Source organism: Anser cygnoides, chromosome 25 (assembly GCF_040182565.1).
Source record: "Anser cygnoides isolate HZ-2024a breed goose chromosome 25, Taihu_goose_T2T_genome, whole genome shotgun sequence".
In the NCBI taxonomy this organism is placed as follows: Eukaryota; Metazoa; Chordata; class Aves; order Anseriformes; family Anatidae; genus Anser; species Anser cygnoides.
In genome coordinates, this window is record NC_089897.1 from 5,011,389 (window position 1) to 5,034,767 (window position 23,379).

The 23,379-nt window shown below is 53.1% G+C and overlaps 2 protein-coding genes across 5 annotated transcripts; both read right to left on the reverse strand.

The window, feature by feature from the left end:
• Positions 1–7,650: 7,650 nt before the first annotated feature.
• C25H1orf116 (chromosome 25 C1orf116 homolog) lies at positions 7,651–15,247 on the reverse strand. 4 transcript variants are annotated; one of them, XM_066983078.1, is made up of 5 exons: positions 14,176–14,697; positions 11,311–11,447; positions 9,794–9,962; positions 9,087–9,302; positions 7,651–8,996 (listed from the first exon to the last, which is right to left on the reverse strand). In XM_066983078.1, exons 2-5 carry the CDS (start codon positions 11,401–11,403, stop codon positions 8,041–8,043), a joined length of 1,434 nt encoding a protein of 477 aa, XP_066839179.1. In that variant the 5' UTR covers positions 11,404–11,447; positions 14,176–14,697; the 3' UTR covers positions 7,651–8,040. The 4 variants fall into 4 exon arrangements, with proteins under 4 accessions (XP_066839179.1, XP_047927181.2, XP_013045240.3 ...); XM_048071224.2 differs by lacking the exon at positions 14,176–14,697 and adding an exon at positions 14,809–15,247 and having other exon boundaries at positions 7,651–9,302; XM_013189786.3 differs by having other exon boundaries at positions 7,651–9,302; positions 14,353–14,694.
• Positions 15,248–18,334: 3,087 nt separating this feature from the next.
• Positions 18,335–23,324, reverse strand: YOD1 (YOD1 deubiquitinase). The gene is made up of 2 exons (XM_048071198.2): positions 22,961–23,324; positions 18,335–22,509 (listed from the first exon to the last, which is right to left on the reverse strand). The coding sequence occupies exons 1-2, from the start codon at positions 23,280–23,282 to the stop codon at positions 21,803–21,805; spliced, it is 1,029 nt and encodes a 342-aa protein (XP_047927155.2). The 5' UTR covers positions 23,283–23,324; the 3' UTR covers positions 18,335–21,802.
• Between the last annotated feature and the right edge of the window lie 55 nt (positions 23,325–23,379).

Consider the following 23,379-nt stretch of genomic DNA (forward strand, 5'->3'; position numbering starts at 1 on the left):
ATTCCTCTTCCACACTGACCAAGTCATCTTAATCGGCTGAAGCTTGGATGTGGTGGTCGTTATTTCAAAGCTAGGTGTGCATGGTAATGGTTGTGTTATTGCGGGGACTTTGCTCTATTTTTCTATCAAATAAAAATGACGGGTTGAAAAAGTCTCCCTGTGGCAGTTCCGGGAACACCCTGTGCTGGTCCTGCCTCTCTGCATATCTACAGGGCCTGCAAAATATCACAGTGTGAGAAATAGCATGTGGTTAAGAGCGTCCGCAGCGGGGCTGATAGAAACCACTTACTGGAAAGCTTTGGTCTGCCCCGGTGCAGCGCTGCCAGGGTTCAGAGGTCCGACTCCTGCACTCCTTGTACACAGGCATGCTTTGAAGACTGTGATCATGTTTTGTGTGAGTCAATGTTTGAAGCACTTTGGAATCTCCCTGGATGAACGCGTATCTCTATCAAGTAGTTTTGCTTTCTTTATCATGATATGATTACTTATATTGCAGTAATTTTTGTTGTTTTGTACCAAACCTGTGCAATAACCAGCTCACAATATTGATTGTACTGCAACGATATTGGTCTCTCTAAGGATGTTTTTATTTACCGCATTGTTAGCAAAGCAATCGGATTGCCCTTGTACTAGCAATAAAATGTGATGCATAAAACTGATGATAAGAAACGCCTAAGACTGTTGAATGTTATTTATCCGTGCAGCAGATGTGGCTGAAACGTTCAGCCCACGACAAGCTGCCCTCTCCAGGGATCCCCTGCCATGCCAAAGGGGCAGCTGGAGGGTTGTGGTGCAGCTCCTTCCCTCGGCACCCAGAGTCCCCTCTGCAGGTCTGCATTCGAGGGCTGAGGGAGAAGCAGAGCCGACGCCACCTCTGCGGGGCACAGTGGGATTTGCAAGGGTGAGCTGAGGATGGGAGCTGAGCTGCTTGTCCTTGTCCTTGCCCTGCAGGGAAACCACATTCTGGGCTGAGAGGGTCTCCCACAGCCCGGTCACCCCAGTTGGCCTCACCTGGCTGACAATTTGGGTGAGATTGTGCCTGCCTTAGCTGGTGAGCCCTGCGCAGCAGCAGTGTCCCCCGGGACCCCGCGCACTGCCACCGGGATGGGAGCTGGCACCTGTGGGCAGGCAGCCAAGGCACTGCAGGGGCTGCAGCCTTGGTGCAGAGGCCTGGGCTCAGGAGGGGCACCTGAGGTGTAGATTTGTGCCCCCAGTTCGGGAAGCGCTCGGCGTGCTCAAAGGTTGCTCTCACAATTGTTTTATTGCCTCCGATAAGACAAAGCCTACTTCCACACCACTGTTAATAATTCATCTTTAACTGCGGCGCTGGGTTAACTGCCCCATATTCGGCTTTCATCACCTTTCCCCAAATATTCGTGTGCCCGTGGTGCTGGGAAGGGCCAAGTCCCCTCTGCGGGGCCAGACCCCGGCTCTCGGTGCGGCTCGGAGCGGGCACAGCGGGGAAGGGTCCCCCCTGCCCTCCGCTTCTTGCCCGGGCTGGTGGGGGTTTCGGGGAAGCCCCCGGGGGGAGCGCCTGCTTTGCGCTGCCGGCAGCAAAAAGCCCCGGAGCGCCTCCTGGGGTGCAAATACCTTCGCAGCGCAGCTCAGATGCGGGGAGCGCGTGGGTGCCGGTTGTCCCCGGCCCTGTCCGCCTGTCCCCGGCCCTGTCCGCCTGTCCCCGACCCTGTCCGCCTGTCCCCAGCCCTGTCCGCCTGTCCCCGGCCGTCCCCGGCCGTGCCCGGGCGGGCGGCGCTCCCCGCGGGCGCGCAGTGCCACCGCGCGTCGCTCCGCGGAGCTGCCGCCGCCGCGCCCCGGCGACCCCTTGCCGGCACCGCGGGGAACGGGGCCGGGAGCAAGGGCAAGTCCTGGCGCTCCGCCCGGCCACCTGCCCCTAAAGCCGGCCTAAGGGGCTGCTCTCGGGGCTCCCAGCCCCGCAGGATCGGTGCCGGGAGCGGGGCAGAGCTGCTCCCAGACCGGAACGCGTAGGCAGAAAGCTGCTCTACCTGGCGGTCCTTCTGGATCCATCAGCTGGATCCGGGCCACAGCTGGAAAACACCTCTTCTAGAGAGTCATTTTTTTGGAAAACAGTTCTTCCACAGAGTCATTTTTTGTATTTTTATTATTATTATTATTTGGATGCAAATTCCTGACCTCTCTGGGTACGGGGGGGGGACCTGGCTCCGCTTCTGCGTTTCACTCAGTCCAGAAAGGGGCACTTCCATACCTCAGTACAGAAAAGGGAGGGAGGTGTGTGAGCAAAGTGGGGCCGGGCAGGAGGGGTTAAGGCTCCTCTGTTTGCTCCCTGCCTTGTTCAGCCTGAGGGTGTTCAGCACCAGGAGCAGCCGCTGTCGTGGGGTGTCCGTGCTGGGGTGTTGTGTGCTGCCAGCCTGCTGCAGGGGCATGGTGAAATCCATGGGTGACAAAACCTGCTGCCACCGGGTGAGCCACCAGCGCCTGGCATCCCGTGGGCTCCTTACAGAAGGTAATGAATGCAGCTTGGGGCTCCTACGTCCTGCAGGGAGTGCTGCAGCCTGTGTGCGGATGGAAACGAGCAGAATCGCTGGGGAACTGGCAGAAAAGAGCAGCCCCTGGGGGATAAGGAGCAGGACTTATGCAATGTTGCAGCAGAATCCCAGCCCCATGGATAGGGGCTGGTTTGCCCCAATAGTGGGAGCTGTCCCCACCCCAGCTGCAGGAGCTGCTGGAGCAGCCACGGCTGTGCCTGCGTTAGGAAGGAGCTCAGCGGGGCGAGATCAAAGGCAGCGGCTGCTGTCGGATGAGCTCTCCCGAGAGGAGCCGGTCGGGCCGGGTAACATGTCCTGAGTCACTCTGAAGAGCAGTGAGGTGGCAGGATATTCTGGGTGGAGGCAGATTGCCTGTGACAGAGATGCTGTGAAGGGGTGCTAACAAGCAGCGCTAGCGCCGAGCTGCTTCCTTGCTCTCCCGGGGTGGGAATGCTCACCTTGCTCTCTGCACAACTCCCCGGGTGTCCCAAGCTGACCCCAGCTTTTGGACAGCTGGGCTCTCCACCTCCTTCAGATAGAAAAGCAAACAGATTCAGCAGCCCTGGAGCAGCGAGGGACATTTTCAGAGCATCACTCCCGAAGCGAGGAACACGCCGTGGCAGGGTGACAGTGACCGCAGCAAGAGGCAGGGACTGCGCGGGGGCAGCAAAGGCGGCTGCTTCATGGCCTTGCAGCTTCTCCTATTGCCGAACAAGAGCTGACTTTCAGGCAAGTTACAGGATTTGCTCTTCTGAGCTATGCTTGTGAAGGAAATTTCTCTTCCTTCCTGTAATGAGCACACGATGGCACAACTCAGCACAACTGAGCAGTGGCCCCGTGCCACGCAGATGGGCATCGCGCTGGTCCCCGGTGTGTGTTCTCCCAACAAGCAGCTGTGGAGGCTGCTGGCAGCATCTCCGCGCAGCCTGCCTGCACTCAGAGCTGTTACCAATAAATCCCAGCACCCCTGCTTGTTCTGCAGCGTCCACGGGAGTTAATGATTAAATTCAGGCTAGGGCAGCGCTGTTGAAACAAGTCAGATATGTTATCACTGCGCACAAACCCCTGTGTCAGGAACAATAATGACCCGTTCCGTCTCTTACTGAACTTCAAAGCTGAAGGGTATTTGAAAACAAAGAACAGCTGAAATCTCACAGCAGCGTGTTCACCCACACCGTCCTGCCAAGGGAGATGCAGGGGCTCCCTGGGGCTGAACTGGTGGCTGCTGAGGCAGAGCCAGAGCACAGGCTTTAAGAGCAGGGGTGAGGAACATTGACCTCAGCTGGTTTTAAGATATCAGGTAAATTCACATCACTGGTAAGTAAAGCAAACCAAACCAAAGCCAGAGAAAAAAGTGTTCATTTTGAAGGAGTCTGCAGTAAAACACTTGAATGCATTTGGTGCAGCTCGTCTTTCTGTCCGGCTTTTCTGCAGGTTGCTAGCTCTCCGGCACTCAGCACCGTGCACAAGGGAACCACAGTGAGGAGGGTTTGGGGGTACGTGCGCCTGTTTTCTCTGAAACATCCTTTAGAAACAAAGAACATGAACAAAAACATAATGGAGAGAAATGCAAAGTATATTTGGCCCAGTTCTGCACTGGGTTCTGCCCAGCTTTGCTGAGCCCCAGGGGAGGTTTGTCACATCCTGACCAGCGCAGGGGGAGCAGGGACAAGGCAGCTTCCTGATACCACCAGAATTTAACAAACCACTTCTCCTGAAAGTGATCTTTGTAACGAAAGATGTATGCAAGAATGCTTTAATTGGGCTAGCAGGTCTTGACAGACTCACATAGACATGGAAATGATATGTCTGAGCCAGTGCGGGACTGATAGTTAAAAAGTGGATAAATAGTCTATGCAAAATGCAAAGCTGAGTGTTTTCTTTGGATCCTTACTAAGATTGTTGCACTGTGTAAACACAGCCTGTATAATCCCGGTATCGAGGGTACATTTGCCAACTCTTTATGTTACATTTTAAATACTACGTTCTCTCTTCATGGCTATTTTTTTGTCTAGGGTCTGCTGTAATTTTGCCTTCCAGACACAAATCAGGAAAATTGTGCCCAGAATTAAATGATACCAAGTCTGCTTTCAGAGGTACCCAGACAAGAGCCCGGGAACCCAACTGGAGTCTGGCCGAACTTGAACGTGGATTTTGGTTTTGTTCTTTCTTTTCTCCTGCTCATCCCCTGGATACCTGGATAAATCCAAGCACCCACCATGGCTCTGCCAAGTGCTTTTTATCATGTCCTCTTATTGCCTGTGCACACTGTGTCAGTACTTTTAGGTTAAAAATGACCACGTTTCTGTGCAAAGAGCAGCAATCACTGCAGCCCCTCGCACCAGCTGTGCTTGGGCAAGGCTTTGGGCTTGATGGAGGCAGCAGCCGTGGCAGCCAGGCACCTGACCTCAGTGCCCTATAAAAGAGACGAAGGGCTTGGCTCAGGCTCCTTCCAGTCTGCAAATTGGGGCTGTTCTGGCTGCTTGTGCACCAGGTGACAGCGGGGATGCTGCGGGCACTTGGCTGCAGAGCAGCTCGTCCTTGGAGACTGCTGCTGAGTGGCATGGGCTGGGTCGGAGCAGAGGTAAAGCTTTCCTTTGAGCCTGTGGATTACGGGTTACGTCCGAGCAGGAGAGCTCTGCTCCCTGTGGTCTTTGCTGGCTGGTGTGGAGGGAAAAATCACCTGGGAGGCTGCCAGCATGGGGCTGATGCTGATTCCCAGCCCCACTGCCTGCTCGCAGGGGCTGCAGCTGCCTCCTGGGCTGCAGGAGGAGAGGTTTCCACCCAGTGCTCTGCTCCCCAGGCCCTTGACTTTCAAGTGCAAGTGATTCCCTTTAAAGGAGAGAGCATGGTCTAAATGAAAGAGGAGAAGTTTTGGTTGGCCATCTTAGCAGAAAATTCGCTTTAAAGATTGTATGTTAAACCCAGATGGCCTGGAGTGATGGTCATTTACGGGAGTGATGGTTGCTTACAGGAGCTGTGCACGTGGCTCAGTTGGTGTGAAATGCAAACAAAAGGGAATAAATTAAAGCAGCTGCACGGATGAGTGGTGTCCCTTCTCTGAACTCCCAGAGCTGTGCCTCTTCCCAGGGTGAAGTGCTCCTCTTGGCCTTGGGTCCTCTGGGTGTAATCGCTCACCCTGGGCCAGCCCTGCCAAAAGCAGGCGTTGCTATGTAATCCTGCGAGCAAAAATATAGCAATTGACAGGTGAGGTGTGTTTGCAGTCATTAGAAGGGAAGGGAAGGTGTTTGTCCCCGCGGGCTGTGTGACTCCTTGCGCAAGAGCAGCCACTGGCTGCGTGGTGCTGCCCGGAGCTGGCCCTGCTGTGGACAAGGGGATGGATCCTGCTGTGGCAGGGAGGGTGCAGCTGCAGCCTGCGGAGCCTTTTTCAACATCTGGGAGTGGTTTTCTCAAGCCAAGCTGTGCTTTCTGCCTCTTGCTCTGGCCAGGGTGGCCCCAGCCCTGTGTGCAAGCAGCTGGCTGGGGAGGGTGGGGTGGGAGAGTTGGGATGCAAGCACCGAAATCGTAAAAGCAGAGCATTCCCTTGCTCTTTTTTCCCTTCCCATGGCCAAGTCTACCAATTTGCATGGAGGACCCCTTCACTCTGACCCCTGTTACTGTGAGCTGCTTGTGCCCAAGGTGCTGTGCACGGGACCTGCACCCTGCTCAGTTCTCACTGTGAGCAGCTGTAATTCTGCCCGGCCCCTGCAGCATGGCACTTACTGAGCAAAACACTGAGTTTTCGGTTGGACCTTAGCCCGTGCATCTCCTAGCTTCCTCTCTAGGTTTGCATTACTGCTGGCCAGCCTCAAACTAATTAAGCTATTTGCTTAACTACAAACAAGCATTTCCCTGGTTTCGTAAAGTGTAGCTAATCAGATATTTTCTTGCATTCCTTGGATTCCTGATGTGGGTCAGTGCTTTTAATTTGTACTCTTCCCACCACCTGTGCACACCTCTGTTATTTGGGGGTTCAGAAAATGGTGCAGCTCTTGCAGAGGGATGCTTTCCCCTTTCCATGCAAAACCAAAGCTCTGCTTATGCCTGTTGAGAGAGGAATTAGAAACCTGGCTCTGGGTTTTGTGGTATGAGCCTGTTTAGTATTCACAACACTGTCCTTAAAAAGTAATTTTACTGCAAGGTCAGCTAGGAAAACGGTAGAGTGCAACTTTATCTTAATATTGTCAGCAGTTAATTAACATCAGTAAATTGTTTCGTGCAATTGCCTCCACGGGTCAGCCCCTCTTTCCAAAACAAGCCTGCGTTAGTTTGGAAATGAAATTGCCTGTTAGGAACAAAGGCGCTTGCTTTCTCAGGCAGAGGCTCTTTCTAAAAGTCCAGCTCTGAAAAAACAAGGTTGCATGAAAGGCTTGTTTTGGGGGGAAGAAAATAAAATGGTCTTTTCAAGCCAAGCTGCTGTTCACGTTGCCACCCGGCTGCTATGGGCCATGTCCCCGCAGAGCCAGGAGGTGACGCAGGTGGGGTGGGACTGTCAGAGCAGGTCCTGTCCCAGCCTGGCAGAGCTTTGTGCCTGCCTGTCCTACTGCAAGCACCGACACAAACCCTTATTTCTGCAGCTCCTGCCTTGTAGCAGGTCCCCGACTGGCTTGGACCTTGTCACGGTGCTGGCTGGGCTGCTCGCACCAGCAAGTCAGGGCACCTCGATGGGTAAAACTCACCGCTCGCCAGAGCTCTGACTGCTACACAAGAGTAAATCTGTACCACATCGTTATTTTACGATCACATAAATTTTATTACAGGAATAAAGCACCTTTGTCATAAAAGGTGCACAGCATAAATCTTGGGTCTCAAGGATGCAGGGAGAGCAGAAAGGGAATGAGATGGCGTTGTCTGATTTGCATCTCTCTGGCTTTGGGCAGCATTTCTGGCTCTGTCACCAAAACACAGTCTGTCACTTCTTAACTCTCTTTTCATGATGAATGCTGATGTTTGTGTCTTATTTCTATGCAGTGTACCCAGGGTTATCAGGGCCAGGTGTGAGCACAGTCACTGTCCGAGGAGCACTGATGCACGTCTCCAGCTCCCGTCAGCCTGGCAGTTCTACACGTGGCAGTTGTGGCTTTGGGGAGGTGTACACGTGGGGCAGTTGAGTGCTCAGGCCTTGGAGGCTTTTGATTAATTTACCAAAAAAAAAAAAAAAACCACCATAAAATCCCAAAGTGAGCAGCAGAGTCCAGCACTTCTCTCCAGAGAGCTTTTATCCAGAGGCAACCCGTGTTAAAACAAGCGAAATCCACAGTTTCCCCACTGTGACAGACCCCAGATGCATTAAAGACATTGTAAGGGATGCACCCCATCCAAGTTCTGACTGCCAGCTTCTTTAAATAACTCACCCCTTGCTATGTACAAAGCCTTATGTACAGGTGGCATCGCTGTATTTGGCATGAGCGCAGCTCTGGGGGCAGCGGGACCCAATGTCCCCCCTCCTGAGGTGCTGGGCTCACGGCAGCAGGTTCTGATGGCCACATCCCCAAGGAAATCCCCGCGGGGTGAGCCCCTCGTGCCGGGGGTCTCGCTACTCCTTCAGCAGGCCGAGCTTCCTCAGCGCCTCGCGCCGGTGCTCGTCGGTGGCTCCCTTGGGGGAAATCTTGACGCTGACGCAGGAGCGGGGCGGCCGGGGGAAGCTCTGCAGCGGGTGCGATCTGCGCTTGCTGCTCTTCTCCGGCTCGGGGGGCTCCTTCAGAGCCGCGAAGTCCTTCCCCGCCCCGAGCGATGCCGGCCGGGGGCGGCTGCTGCGGAGGAAGCTGGGGGCGAGGCGCTCGATGAAGGACATCTTGCCCAGCGAGCCGCTGCCCTTGGTGGCCGGCTCCTTGGTGCTGGCCATGCAGCTGCCCAGCCCCACGCCGGAGCGCTCCAGGGTGTTGGACTTGAAGTGCATCGCCCGTGCGCCCGGGGCCATGCTCTCCGTCGCCCTGTGCTCGCCGTGGGGAGCAGGGGCAGGGCCGAGGCGGGCGCGGGGTTCCCCGCGGTCCTGGGGCAGCCCCAGCTTCTCCAGCGCCTCCCGCCTGGCTTTCTCCCGCTCCTTGGGGTCGAGCTGCCCTGAATTCACCTTTTCTGCAGCGGCATCGCTGGCAGAGCCGGGCTGAGAGCCGGCGGGTGCCGGAGGGGGGATTTTCACCTTCTGGCCAGGCTCTGTGGCGAGCAGCACCGGGCTGTTTTTGCTGGTTTTCAGGATAATGTTCGGTGGCAGTTTGCGTGGCTTGGGGGCTGTTGGAGGCCCACGCTTGGCTTCAGGGTCCTGAGGGGCCTCCTGTGGTGCTGGCTGCTCCAGCTGGCCCCGAGGAAGTGCTGTGCTCTCCCTCCCCATCTCCTGGTGTGGTGGCAACGTGAGATCAGGGACAGACGCGTGCTCTGGGGCTGGCCGGGGTGGCACAGCCCGTGTCCAGCTTTCCTCCGTGTTTTCCCACTTGGCATCCAAGCTGCTCCTCCGTGGCTGCTCTTCACGGCTCACCAGGTCATCCTGGAAGGGAGCTGGAGGTGGGATAAGCAGGGGTTTCACCTGGGTTCTTAGGTTGCCTTGGCCAAGCCTGTCCTCCTCAGCCATCTCCTGGGAAGCTTTACCTGGTGGCGCTGGGTCCTCCACGACGTGTACAGCCACTTTGCCATCAGGAACCTGGTTTGCTCTTTGTGCACTTGCTGCAGTGATGCTCCTTGGAAGACTGTAGTAGCCTGGGCTTGGAACAGCTGCTGGAGCTGGGCCGGAGGAGCTCTCGCCACCCCTCTGCTCAGCTGCGCGCTGCTGGCCTGCGCCGGGAGGAGGAGCCCTGTTCTCCAGATCTAGGCAGAGAGGGGAAAAGTCATGCACCTTTCTGCACGTGGACACAGGATATCTTGCTGCTTACAGAACACCCCATGCCTGATTAAACCAAAACCAGTGCAGTACAACAGGGTACTTGCACCCAGTGTTTACCCTGACCCCAGCTAATGTGCTCTGGCTGTAAAGGTCAGATACTTTGGATTTGACAGAGCACATGTGGTGAGGAGCCTGAACTTGTGCAGGCCTGTTCAGAGCACAGGAAAAGATGCAGTGCTCTTTGCCTTGTTAGATAGCTGCTAGCAGCTCCTGCATGCAACAACTGGGAAAAGGCAGCTGGTGCCCTACCTATGGCTGCCTGAAGCCTCCTCTTATCTGTGGAGCGATGGAAACCAGCTGGCTTTGGCTTATGTGAATAAAACTGGGGCCCTGCTCCTTCCCTGCCTGCCAAGGAGGTGCACCCTAGTTGTGGAGTCCCCTGGCACCCCAGGGAGGAGCATGATTCCCTGCTCACCCCGGGCAGCGGCGTCTCTCTTGGGCCGTGGCCTGGGGGGCTCCGCGTAGTCGGTGTCATCGGTGGAAACCCCGCTGTCTGCTTCGGCATCCAGCGAGCCGATGGTTTCTTCCAAGAACATCAAGCACTCTTTCTCTTCCACAGATAAATAGTCATAGCTGTTATCACTCTGAAAAGGAAAAAGGCAGTGTGGATAGGAGACGCAGGTGTACTTCCATTCACAGCCCCAGCAGCTCAGGGGAGACCTGGGGCACGACTCCTGGCCCTGGGACTTGGGCAGCGACTGCTCAGAGATGGGTACTTTGCAGCTGCAGGCAACTAGAGAATGTCCTCTAATGGAGATGGTACTGCAGGGACACTTCTACATCGCCCTACTGCGAGCATCAGAAGGCAGGTTATTCTCATTGTGAAAACTTGGCCTCTGCCTCTCAGTTCTTTGTTTTCCTTTGAAATATGACAGGGCTGGTACCGTGGGTGGTCTGTAGATGCTGACATCTGTACCGACCAGCAGTGCTGAATCCTAGAAATTTGTCTAAACGTCCTAAATACTGAAAGCTTCCTGGGGATGTGGTCCCTCTCCTTGTTCTCCCATTTGTACCCCAGCTTAGAAAGGAGTACAGCAAGATCCTGCTTAATTGTTGTTGCACTTCAAGCATCATGAGATATGATCGCTGTAGAAGTGCCAAGTCAAAAGGCACCACAAGCGATGTATCATCAAACAACCGAAGTGGGGGAACGGATGGAGAGTGCATCAGATCAACCAGCATGGGGGATAAATTGTCCCAGGTGGAGTTGTTTTGCAGAGGCAACCACCCAAACCCTTTACCGCGCAATATTACAACCAGTTTGTCCATCCCTAATAAATTTTAGAGGGTTTGGTTCTGGTTTGCAATATATCAAATGGAAAACCTGTTCGGGACTGAGCTTTGCACTAACACATATCAATTATGCTCCAAGTCAGACAGGATGTAATTAGGCCATCAATCTTGGAATCAGTGTTTGGAGACAAACAAGTTTGAAGAAACAGATAATGAAAAATTGCGCATCTACACCCATCACCCCAGCTCGTCTCTGCCTTAACTCCTAACTCAATCTCTCATCAGCTGGGGAGGAGTCTCGGTGTCTTTTCCAGGTGAAGCCACCCTTGCTGGAGCCGCTCTGACCCAGTTATCCGGCTGGTCTAATCCTGCATGGGGGAACCGCCAGGCTCCTCCTGCCCAGTGCCAGGCCAATCTGCCCCTTTGGCAGCTCTTGCAGCTTGGTTTTATTCCTCAAGGGAACCAAGCTGCACTGAGGTCTGCTCCATCGCCGCCACGCAGGCGGGGAGGACTCTGAGCGCTTTGGGGCAGGGATTCCTGGGGCCCTTGTGCTGCCCTTGGCACGGGGCTCCCCAGGCACTGCCACAGCACCTGCAGGGAGTGGTTTTGAGCAGAAATTGGGGAGAGCAGAAATCGGACCCAAACCTCGTGCTGAGAGGGGTGAGCTGTGCCCAGGCTGGGCGCGACGGGGCGACTTACCCGCTGCGAGTGGTTGGAGGCCGTGCTGACCATGCTGTCGCAGCTGTCGGAGTTGCAGCCAGCCATCCCCAGCCCCAGCTCCTTCCCAGGCATGTCACGGGCTGCCGCGGTGTCCGGCGCAGGCTGGGATAGCCCGGCTGGAGCAGAAGAAAGGAGATGCATTAGGCTGTGAGGCCGCTTGCGGGGCCACAGGGAGCACAGGGGGGCTGCGGGGCTGCTGGGTGCAAAGGTGCTCGTCCTTAGGCTGCTCCCAGAGGGGAGAAGGGAGCAGATGTGGTTTCTGAAAGCATCCTTGGAAATGAAGTTTTCCCAAAAAGAATTAGAAGCAGAGTGAGGCCTGGAGAACTGATCTACATCCTCCTCATGGTGGTGGTGACCACTCGGAGGTGTGGAGAAGGGGTTCCCGAGCGAAGGAAGGAGCTGTAAGGCTGCAGTGAGCATGCACGCTGCCCCACCAGAGCCGAGAAGTGCCGCCAGCAGCCAACCCAAAAGTGCTCTCAAAATTCTGAGCACGTTGGCCCCCGATGCTGCCCCTTACCCCCTGCCTTGCCCTGCTCCGTGCTTCTCTCAGTAGCCACGGAGCTGTCACGGGGGTGTCCGGGTGCGTTTGGGCAGGCGATGGGCAGCAGCGATGTGCTGACACAAGGGGTGCTGGTGCCCCCCGATGTCCCCTGCTGTGCCAGGCACTGTGCCAATACCACACGCAGCCCACCAGCGGTGCTGCCCGAAGGCGGCGGTGCCGAGCTGATTGGGGTTTCTCCCTGCCACACCACCCTGGGGGTCCCACGCCAGCCGGTTATCTTCACAGGGCGCCCAGCAAAGAGAGCTTCGCTGCCTGGGAGAAAGGCCAAGCAGCCTACAAAAGCCATAATTACAGCCGTAAAGTATTAATCTTCCAAAATTTACCACCACCGCCGCCAATTAGGTGCTTTCTTCACTCGCACCGCCCGTCCTCCAGGAGGGATCTGGGCTGCAGAGGCTGCTGAGAGCAGCAAACAAACGCCCCCCCCAGCGCTCCCCATCCCACGCGGGAGCAGACAGAGGAGCTCTTTGTGCCGTAACCTGGCCGTGGCGCACGGGAGCACACTGGTGCTTTTTTTTTTTTTTTTGGAAGCAGGATCAGGGAATTAGATCTGGCGATAAGCGAGCAGAACTGGCTCCTTGTTAAGAGAGCAGGACCCTGAAAGAATTCCTTTGTAATTGGAATATGCCGCAAAAATCAGATTTCACCACCCACACCCTGAGAGATCCAACGCTTCCACCCAGGAAGAGCCGAGTATTTCAGTCTCACTTCTGCAGTGTTTACTACCCAGCACGCATTTGAGGAAGCAATTTTTTTGGAGCAGCAGCACCCTCGAGTCTCTGAATTTGGATAAGCTTATAGCTTTTAGCTGTCAGGAAGCAGGGACGTGGTGTGGGTCTGGGGATTTTCAGGCTTCTGCAGGCTGCGTGGTTTTGCTGTGAACCCAAACATTCGCGATGTGAAACAAACCTGCTTCCAAGCACCAAGAGACTACCGCCTGCTCAATTGGGACCCGCAGGATTGCTGCAATGCTCTTCGCTGCTTCCTTCCCCACCGCACAAACCCCAGGGAGCAAAGCAGGCGCAGGGAAGCGAAAGTCCTGCTTGAACTTGACGCCTGCAGCTGGAGCGGCCGCTCGGAGCCAGTGGCACAGCGAGCAGCCCCGAGGGGAAGCAGCAGCCCACGCGGGGGGGCTCGGCAGAGCTCATTTCTTGGTGAGGGGCCTGGTCAGCGCATCAAAAGAAATGCCACAAGTGGCCCTCTCTTTCGAAGGATGTTGCGGGAGCAGAGGCTGGCTGCCCCCCACCTCAAGGCCACCCGCAGGCAGGGGCTGCGAAGCCGGCGCCGAGCGCGGGCACCGGGAGGAGGCAAAGTTCAGCACAGAGCACGTCGGGATCTGCGCAGGAACAAGAGGTTCATTTTGCTCTGTGCTGGTTCTCTGAGCAGATTATGGCTCTGACACATTCATCCGACTCGGGAGAGGGAAAAGGGAAACCAGCCCTGAAAAAATCTGTTTTCAGGATTCAGGAGGGTTTTACAGTTCCTTCCTTTCACAAAACAACAGCTCTGCCACAAACAGAAAATGTGACCGAGCCTTTAAATTAAAAGACGTGCTCTTTGAAAAGCTGTTTTTGATGACATATTCTACCCCCACTAAAAATGTTTTTATAAGAGGTTACTTTTTATCTGAAATAAAAGCTAGTTTGGGCAGCTTTTGCAACAGCTGCCCTAACTGTCCTCTGCAAAGCTTGCTGAGCCCTCAAACTTCAAAGAGGTGCTGGGTAGCAATTAATGCTAATTGCTTTATGTGAAGAGGCCACTTTCTTTTAAGCCCAGAGTTACTACAACTGCTCAATCGCAGCTCTTCAGCAATGTTCAGGAACATCGGTGGGTTTTTTGTCCAAGGCAGTGCAGCCCTACCCCGTGCCTTACACCTGCTGGCAGAGGGTCTCATCCTGCCAGCTCCAAACACAAAGAGCAAGGAGGCAATGGCAGCAGATCCCAGTTCCTCCGATTTAAACAAATAAATCGGGTGCATGTCGCAGTTCCCCAAGCTGACTTCGCTGTCCTGAGTACGAGTTTTACCAGTACGGCCGCCAGCAGCCGCTGGGTCTCCCCAGCTCCCCCCCGCTGCCTGCGGGCACCCCGTCCCTTGCCCAGTGCCACCTCGGTGTGACAGCTCCGCCACCCTTCTCCTCCCAAAGCAAAGCAGCCGTGAGGGTGCCCGCAGCCCCCGTGTCCCCCAGGGAAGAGGCGCTCAGCTCCTCACCGCGGCCGCGTTCAGCAGGAAAGGGACAGAGAGCAGAGGGCGAGAAGGAACAGAGATCGTCGGGCTCTTTTACCAGGATGGCTGTCGTCCCGCGGTGCCCAAATCCTTGTCCTGGCCGTGCCTATCCCAGGACCTCTTTGCTTTTCCGTGCTAACCAAACAGGGCCGGGTTACACATTAACTCGCCCTCCCAGCAGAGATAAGGCTGCGCGGGGCTCGCCGGGCACGCGTGGCAGCAGCCAGCTCCTCACCTGCAGCCACGCCAAGCCGAACTCATCCCGAGCGCGGCAAGCTCCTTGCTGCCGGGTGCTGCTGCAGCAGGAGGAGCAGCAGAGCCCGGTTGGGGTCACAGCCCAGCCCAGCCCCGCAGCAGCACCCTGCTCAGCCCCGCAGAAGCGCGGTGGCTGCGTGCGTCGCAGCCCCGCGGGAGCAGCTCTGCCAGGGCGCAGCGGCCACGCCAGCACCCAGTGCCCGGGAGGGCAGAGCCAGGCGAGCGGCTGCGGGTGCTCGGCACCACCCAGCGCCCTCCCTTCCTGGCTCCGGCTGCCGGCCTCGGCACGGGTTTCGCCGGAGACTCCTTAATCTGACATCCTGTTCTGCCGCATAGTTGCTCGCTGACATCTGGAGGAGTCGCGCGCGCAGCCCTGACCGAAGCGCTTTTGCACCTGGCAATTAAGTCCTGCGCTGGGTGCTGCCGAATGCATTACCTCGCAACAGGTTGATTCTCTTCCGTGGTTTGGGGCATTGGGTCCCTCAGCTCAGGGTTCCCTCGCAGCTCCAAAAGCACGGATTTGTTGCCCAAACCGACGGAGACTCGTGTATCACCAAAGCTATCCCAGGAACCCAACATTTGCCTGCTGCTGCTGCACGCTGTAAGGAAATGCTTGCCAAGATAAAAAGCCATTTTAGAAGGAAAGCTTCACCAGTGCGCTCTATTTGCCTGTTAGAGGATGGGTGAGGAGGCCAGGGCTTGTTCAGCTCGCACAGACAGCTGCGGACCTGCAGCTCCCCCATTGCGGGGGCAGAGCGATACAGAGCCCCTCTGCAGGCTCACCCCCATCTCTCACACTGGAAACATTTCCTTGCAAGGTGCTGTGAGGTAGAGTCCAAAAATAACCAAATATTCAAGCAGAATCCCTGCAGCAAACTCCCGTATCTGATACAGCCACCAGATTCATTCACGTTTTCATGCTTTGATGATTTTTTAGAAAAATATTGTGTCGCAACATGTGCCCTGCTACACAGAACAGGGAAGTGGAAACATCAGTTATTTAAAGCTGCGGTAGGATGGATGGAAAGCGATGAGCCAGGAAGCACCGAGATTGCCACCGGCCCTGTCGAGCTGCAGCTGTGCCTGGTTACAAAAGGGCCGGGTGGGTTGAAGAGCAAATCACAGCAAATGGGGGGCTCCTGGGAGCCTCATGCTAGCTCTGCTCTGCTCTGCTCTCCCACCCCAGCCTGCAGCGAAGGTAAGAGATGTGAACGTGTGTGAGTGTGCCCAGAGCTGCAGCAGCGCACTGACTGGTTATTGTAGAGCCGAGTACCAGGCTTAGTCCAAACGCTGCTGGAAGCGATACCTGCTGTGGTGCTTGGTGGTGCGGCAGTTTAAACAGTCGGGTTTGTGATGGTTTTGTCAAGTTGCGCTTAGTTCTGAGCCTGCTTGTAACAAAGGAGCAAATCAAACGCAGATATTTTCGTATTGTACGTACAGATACAGAGGGCAATGAATAAACACCCCAGGGCAGGGCAAGCATGTTCTGAGAGCATGATGCTGATAGCACTGGGACTTAAAACCTTTGCAATAGGATATGTAGAGCTGCTGCATGAGCTCTGTATAGATCGGGTAAAATGTCCTGATCCATTAAGAGAAGCCTCGAGCTGCTGAGAAAGCTCAGCTGCTGTAAACTGGATGCCCGGAAAGAACCTGGTCTTTCTCTGTATTCTTCTTCCTCCAACGAACAAAAATAGCTACTACCCAAAATAAAGCATGATTTCATGTCCGTGGTATGAAGCATATGCAAGTAGTCAAGTGATGCAAAGAAAACTCCCTGCAGTGCTACGAAAGGACTTTGGCATGCTGACAGGCCCCTGGTGCCTCACCCTCTGCATAAACAGCAGAGCAGGGGTGATTCAGTCCTGGCGCTGAAGGAAACGCATCCGTACGGCATCGCAGATAAGATACGTGCTAACACAGCCGTGTCTATTTGTCTGTGTAGGACAGCTGAACGCTTCCTTCACACCGAGTTGTATGTACAGTACCATGTATGCTGACAAATCAATTATGAAAAATACTGGGTAATCAATACCTCGTATTACACAGCAGTTCAGAGCAATAATTGCGTCTTAGTACGGCTGTGAACCAAGCAAGGAGCCCTATTTATTACCCCCATTTTACAGGACAGGGGCAGAGAACTGAGGCCGTCTGTTTCCACAGCTTGGTTAGCATTAACTCTACCTGAGAAACCAGGAGCCAGGTCTTACTGTGTAATACAGCTCCCCAGCATCTTCCCCTAGGCTTTAACTAAAAATAATAGACAAGGACACCACGGTCCTGGACAAGCTAGTTTTGCGAACTCCCCTATTCTTTCATTAGAGAAACCATTCTGGTGCTCAGACTCGGAAAAGTAAAAAAAGCAACCTTGATTTCAGCAAACTTAAAGTCATTTTATTCTGCCCTGTCCAGAGCAGAGCAAAACCTGACGGCAGGTCTAGGGCTGGAGGCATAGCTTCGTTCAAGGCGCAGGCAGACGTTTAATTTGTATGATACAGAGCTGTAATTTTCAAAAAAGCAAGCTGAAAACTCTGTGCTCCTCTTATTAACGAGTTTCCCTGCCAGGGGGAGGGCTGCTGGGCTGCACAGCAAAGACAGATGCCTTCATCTGCTCTGCGCCCAGGTCTGAAATCCCAAAAATCCATCGACTCGAGTGTTTCTGCGCTAAAGGCAGCCAGCAGAGACATTCTGCAAAGAATCAGAAGTTTCCTTCATTTGTGCCCGTGCCCTCGCCCCTGCTTCCTCAATCTTAGGCAATGTCATTATTTGCTCTAGGCCAAACGTGGTCAGAACAATGCCTGCTGTGTTCCTGGGCTGGCAGTGCAGTTTGACAAGGGCTTTGTCACCCCACAGCTGATCACGATCGCTGCACTGTGATACTCCTGAACAGGTCGCTACAAAAACTGGGGTGGGCACACGGGACACGCTTCCAAAAACGCCACAAGCAAGCCCTGCTGTGAGCACACATGAAGAGATGCAAATGGAGAAACTGCTCCTGTACCATGTCACGAGATGTCCCTTTCCTCTCCCCAGTCGTCCTTCCTACATAACTTTACTCAGAACTCAGGAATCCAATTTCTCTCTCTTCTGCTGTTGTGTGTGCTTGTCGAGTTGATATGAAAACATTGCGGTCATTATTACAAACCGTGTGTAACTTCTGCTCTCAGAGAAAACTATAGGAACATGAGAGACGTTCATGCGCTATCAGCTCTGAGGGTGTGCAACATCCCTCGGGTTTCCCTGGGGTAACAGGCGGCGCCCATGCTGTTCTGTTCCCTGCTGCTATGCTGTTACATCCTTTGAAGTCTATGACAAAAATTCATTCCCAAGTCCATTTTCCAACAGACTATTTCACTTTAGTGGAGACTTTTTTCCCCTCCCCTGAAAGTAATATACAGAACTGGGACTTGTTAAAGGCAGGGCAGAGGAGCTGCTGACTAGAATCCAAGTTGCAGAGGCACGCAGGCAGCCCAGCAACCTGCTGACAGCTGTGGCTGGGGAATTCAGAGCAGTGCTGATTTCCTCCTGTGCTCGGCCTTTTGGGCAATTGCTTGAAATGGATGTGAATGTCACAAACAGAAAATTCCTCAAGTCTGTCTATTTAATGACTTATACGTGTAAATGCGTGAATGACTGGGGAGGTATGTAAAACCTTGAAGAGTTGTTCTTCTTGATGCCTGACAGAGTACACAGAGGAAGTATTTTACTATTAAAAGTAATGTTATTGTTGAACAAGTTGAAAGAGAAGAACGCCTGAGCAGGCTGCGAGGCTGAGTCCCTCTCGATATGACTGCCTCTTAGTGTCAAAGGAAAAAGGGAATGAGATGGGGGAAAGCAGACGTAAATTACTCCAAGACTGCATTATATAGGTGTGAAGGCATTAAAAGACACACTGGTGAACAAGAGTGAATAGAGCAAAAAAACGAAATTCAAGAACTGAGGCAGAGACTACACTAAACAAGTATGCATGCATCAGTCGTTTATTGGTGCATCAACAATTTCTGCAGTTCAGGGTAGGTGTTTAAGGAAATATATTATTCCAAACGATCCGTACTGATGACACAAAGCAGAATGTTATACCACTGGGTTACATCGGTAAGACTTCTAGAAGCATTTGCTCACACCGCTCACTGCTGCAACGGGAACACGTGCTACCTACATCAGTGAAAGTCCTTGCTCGACATCTGCTAAACGTCGAAACTCGGACAAGGTTTTAAAGTGCTGTTAGGACCACGAGATGTGCATCTCTTCATACAATATAAAATGCTCGTGAAAGGCCACATGATTAGAGTGTGTTAGGCTCTTCTTTAGTTAAAGAAGGAATTTAGTGCTGGTGAAACGGCCAGACTAGCACCAGGAAACTGAAATCTCTATTTAGGCAAAGGTCCGTACCTGTTTAGGCCAGTAAAACAGTATTAATAACCCAGCTTTCAGCAAGCCCACTCCCAAAGTAAAAATTTCAGTTTCCAGGGCCCATTTAATTATTGACCTATGTGCTGAAGTATTCAGCAAGGAAATTAGTGCTTGTTTTAAATTTTTATGGGAATAAGTGGTAACAGTAAGGACAAACCCATATCTTGCAGGCTTTCTGGACTGGTGTGGACAGGTGACCCCTTCCTGCCACTACCTGAGCCTGTGCCCCACAACGCATCTGCTCTAAAACATCTGTAACTAAGACCTTGCTGCACAATTAACAACTGTTCAGTGCAAATGTATTAGCGATGTTTAGAAATTGATCCTACTAGTACCAGGATGCCATTTTTGTGACACTTCCATAACTGTATCATTAAGGACAGGTAAATGCTGGTAAAAAGAGATTAAAAAAATCCCTAACTTTCACAATTTTTTTAAAAAAGGGGAGTTGTCCTTTATATGTATTCTGTTCAGGAGAGTTCAGAACTACACAAGGTTTTCCAACTCCACCAATATCCCCTTGTTACTTGTTCTTTGGAACAGTGTGTCAGCCTGTAACAGTATCAGCTTTTACACAGATGAATTACAGCAGTTCAGTTGATATTTTTTTAACCAAAGAGATTTTATTGTCTAGGCAACTAAAGAAAACATCCACGCAGTGATACTGACACATTGCCCTCAAATGGAACTCGCACTCTGTTAGTGGATTTGCTATGCAAATACAATAAAGCAAAGCTAAACACTCTGGATTAAATAAAACTAAGTTTAAATTTAAAAATACTGCAACTGAGAAATATCCCAAAAAATGTTTTTGCACACTTCCAGAAATCCATCCAAGATACAAAGCTAAAAAAAAATCTAAGTGTTGCTCCCAAACATCAACACATTTGCAAACATGGCAGACAATAAATACTTATCTTCCGCTTCTACAGCACTTTTGTTTCAAAGACACCCAAAGATAATCACCTTGTACACCTCTCTGAGGTAGGTATTCTGTCCGTTTTACAGGTGGCAAGTGGTGAGGAACAGCTCCTTGTCCGAGGTGCCTCACCTCTTCAGTGTGAATGCTGAGAACACGATTTAGGATTGATAGTCTCTTGGTCTCATTCCTAGACAGCATTGCATCTCAAGTAGTTAGAACACAGTGTAATCTTCAAGTTCCTTTGAACTGTCAGGTTATTTCCTTAGATTCATAAGCATCAGCTTCTACAGTCTTTTGGTTTTTTTCCTCATGATAAGCAAAGTGGGGTTTAACACTGGAAGCTAAGTGGTTTTCTATCGGAAACTCCCAACAGTGTGAATATCTCCTTTAATGCTGAATTGAAAAGAAACTTGGTCCTCAGTGCTTTTGGCAATTTATCCTTAATTATTCATGACTTGCTATAGCAAAGCACTTACATAATTATGTTCCATTTTCAATAAGACCCCTTCGGTATTTTAAGGTATTTCAACCTCAGCCAAGAACTTCAGTGGAACACGCTTCCTGCAGAAAGTAAGTTTTCGCTGCACCAGGAGTTTAGCTGGATGCCTTACCGAACAGAGGCCTTTAAAGCTAGCTAGACTGATTCCATCAGGAAAGTGGGTTTATTTCTGCCTCAAAATGAAGATGAAGGTTCTTGCTCCCCATTTGTAGAAGTGCAAGAGAGAGAACTCAAAACAGAGCGGCAAAGAATAGAAGGCTAAGAGTATCTTAAAATTCATTAAAAACAAGTACGTATTACAGGCATTAAAAAGAAAATCCCTTTCAGTAATGTGCACCTTTACAGCACCTTTTAAAAGACCTCAAAGCACTTACTGTTAAGCCTCACAACCTCTCTGTGAGGTAAGATTTATTAAACCAATTCCAACCTCCCTGATTCTGAGGAGTACAAGAAGTAGGGCAGTTTACCCAGCTTGTTTTGTTCTGACAATTAAACTGCACCCTTCATTATCGGAATTAGAGTCTTGCTACTGAACAGTCATCAGTGACAAATCAAACGCATTAAGGCAGAATGCAGATGAAGAAACCTTGAGCCTCCCTTCTGGATTAGCACTCTGCCCTTCTAAAAAGGGCAAAACTTCTTACCTGTAAAGAATGAGAACCATACCTTAAAGTGCTAATTTACAGTATTTGGAATCTGCTACAGCTCGGTAACACTGTGGCCGTGAGATCAGCTACACCCAAGCCAAGTCTGTTTGGATGTATTTAACAGATGCAAATTAAGTTACTTCCCTAGCTACTCTATTTCCCTCTTGCCAGAAGTTATTATAAAGAAGAAGCCAAGAATTTCAAGAAACATGCCTATGTTCCGATGCAGTGTAAACACCAAGGGGTTGATAGTTATTTTCCAAGCAACTAAAAACTACCTATGGAGGATTAATAAGTTTATTCAACACTTAATCAACTACTCGTTAATTTTAAGAAGGCTACCTTAAAGCTTAAAGGCCATTTCTCTCTCTAAAGCCATGACTTCACACAAACAATACGTTCTACTTCTGATGGTACCATAGCATAGGGCAGCTTTGGAGATGCTCTTTCCACTAAAAACTGTGCACAATGCGAGCAGTTTCCCCCGCAAGGTCTGCTTGTATGTGCAGAGTCTATTTTTCAGTATAAACAATGCCGATATATGTTTCCCAAACCCTTAGATTAACTTAATTACCCTGAAAACATAATACAGAGAGATTAATCCTGTAACTGAGAGGCTACGTTGTTACGTTAGTGTTGAAGAAGCCCGGTTTTGTATGTCTGCTCAGAGCACACACACAAAGAAAAGATTATTTCAGGAATCAGGTTTTAGCTGCCAGTGTATACCACCTGCCAAAATACTATAAATTAGCATGCGAGAAGATACCTATTTCAAACCAGTTGGCAAAGTCACTAACCACAGCAAACCTGTGCATCTCGGCCATCGTTAAGTTAATGCGCTTTTCAAGCTCTGTGAACGGAATTTTATGATTACATACAGCTTATCTGGACATCCAGAATTTTATTCTGGATCAGTGAGGTAGTAGCTGTACCCATCCTCATGCAGTTGTCACACCTCCCCGAAGTTGGTGTGTCCCGTCTCCTTGGCGTGTTCTCTGGCTTCCACTTGTCCCGTCAGTCCCTTCTGGCACACCATGCAGCGCAGCGTAAAGCGATTCACATCGGTAAACTGCCTCTTCCGTCGGGCTTCATCTGCTAACTCCAAGGCTTGTGCAAGAACAACATCGTCAGTCGTAGAGAAAATGGTCTGGGGAGGAACGTCCGAGTCGGGGATTTTACGCTCAAGGGGATCGTAGTGAATCCCATCGTATATTAACAGGACCCGCTTGGTGTAACCGGCATCTTCCCCAAAACGGTCAATTCGGACGGTCTGCGTGTCCACCACGCAGATTTCACACTGGTAAAACTTAGATAAAATGGACACTTCGATGGCTCCTCCCCAGGTTTCTTCTCTCCTGATCCAGTCGCAGTACTCCCTGTTGGTTTTCCCTAGCACTGCCTCGCAGTAAGACTCGGGATCGCTCGCTACTATCTGGGCTATGAGGCTGCGCATCTCTGGAGCGCAGCCGGGGTCGTACACACCCCCCTCCACCACATAGTACACACTGGTGAACAGACAGGAGTTATCTGCCGGCACCACTCTCCGCGCCAGCACCGGCACCGCTTCCCTGACCGAGTTGGCCATGGGTCTTTTCGCAACCGCAGGTGGGTCAGCACCGGGCTTGGACGGGTCCTCCTCGACGATGAGAGTGTCCCCTGTCAGGGAGAGAGGGGAGTTGAGAGGGACGTGCGGGTGGGAGCTAACGATGCTGCCAGGGAGGGAACCCAAAAAGGGGGAGGGGGGGGGGAAGAGGAGCAAAATGATGGGGGGACCCCAAAGGACGGGGGGGGGACCCCAAAACGGGGGGGGGGACAAAGGACGGGGGGGGGGGGGGGGGACCCCAAAGGACGGGGGGGGGGGGGGGGGGACCCCAAAGGACGGGGGGGGGGACCCCAAAGGACGGGGGGGGGGGGCGGGGGACCCAAAGCGGCTTGTCACCGCGGCCATTCGCCTCCTCCCCCCCCTCCGAAGCCGCCTCGGCCGCAGCCCGCCCGCCCTCCCCGACCTCGCACCGGCCCCGCGGAGCCGCCCCGGAGGAAGAGCAGAGGAGAGGAGAGGAGACCCCGGCCCGGCCCGCGGAGGCGAGGCGCCGCCGCCCGCCCTCACCCGAGTGGATGCCGAGGTCTCCCAGCCGCCGCTCGCCGTCGCTGAGGTCGAGGCTCCGCGGGGGGAAGCCGAGGAGGAGGCGCTGGGCCGGGGCGGGGACGCCGGTGAGGGCGGCGAGGGCGGCCTGCATGTCGCGGAGGCGGGAGTGGGCGGTGAGGCCGGGCAGCGGCTGGCTGCCGCCCCGGGCCTTGCAGCGCAGCCGCAGCATCGTGCGCGGGGCCGCCCCGCGCCGCCGCCTCCGCCGCCCCGACTGCCCGCCGCTTCCGCTTCCGGTCCGTTTCCCCCGCCCGCTCCCGCGAGATCTCCCTCCGCGCCCCGTCATTGGCCGCGGGGCGCTGCCTGCTCCCGGCCCCGCGCCGAGCAGCGGCCAATCAGGGCGCCGCCATCGCGGGGCCGGCGGGGAGGGGGGCGGTGCGAGC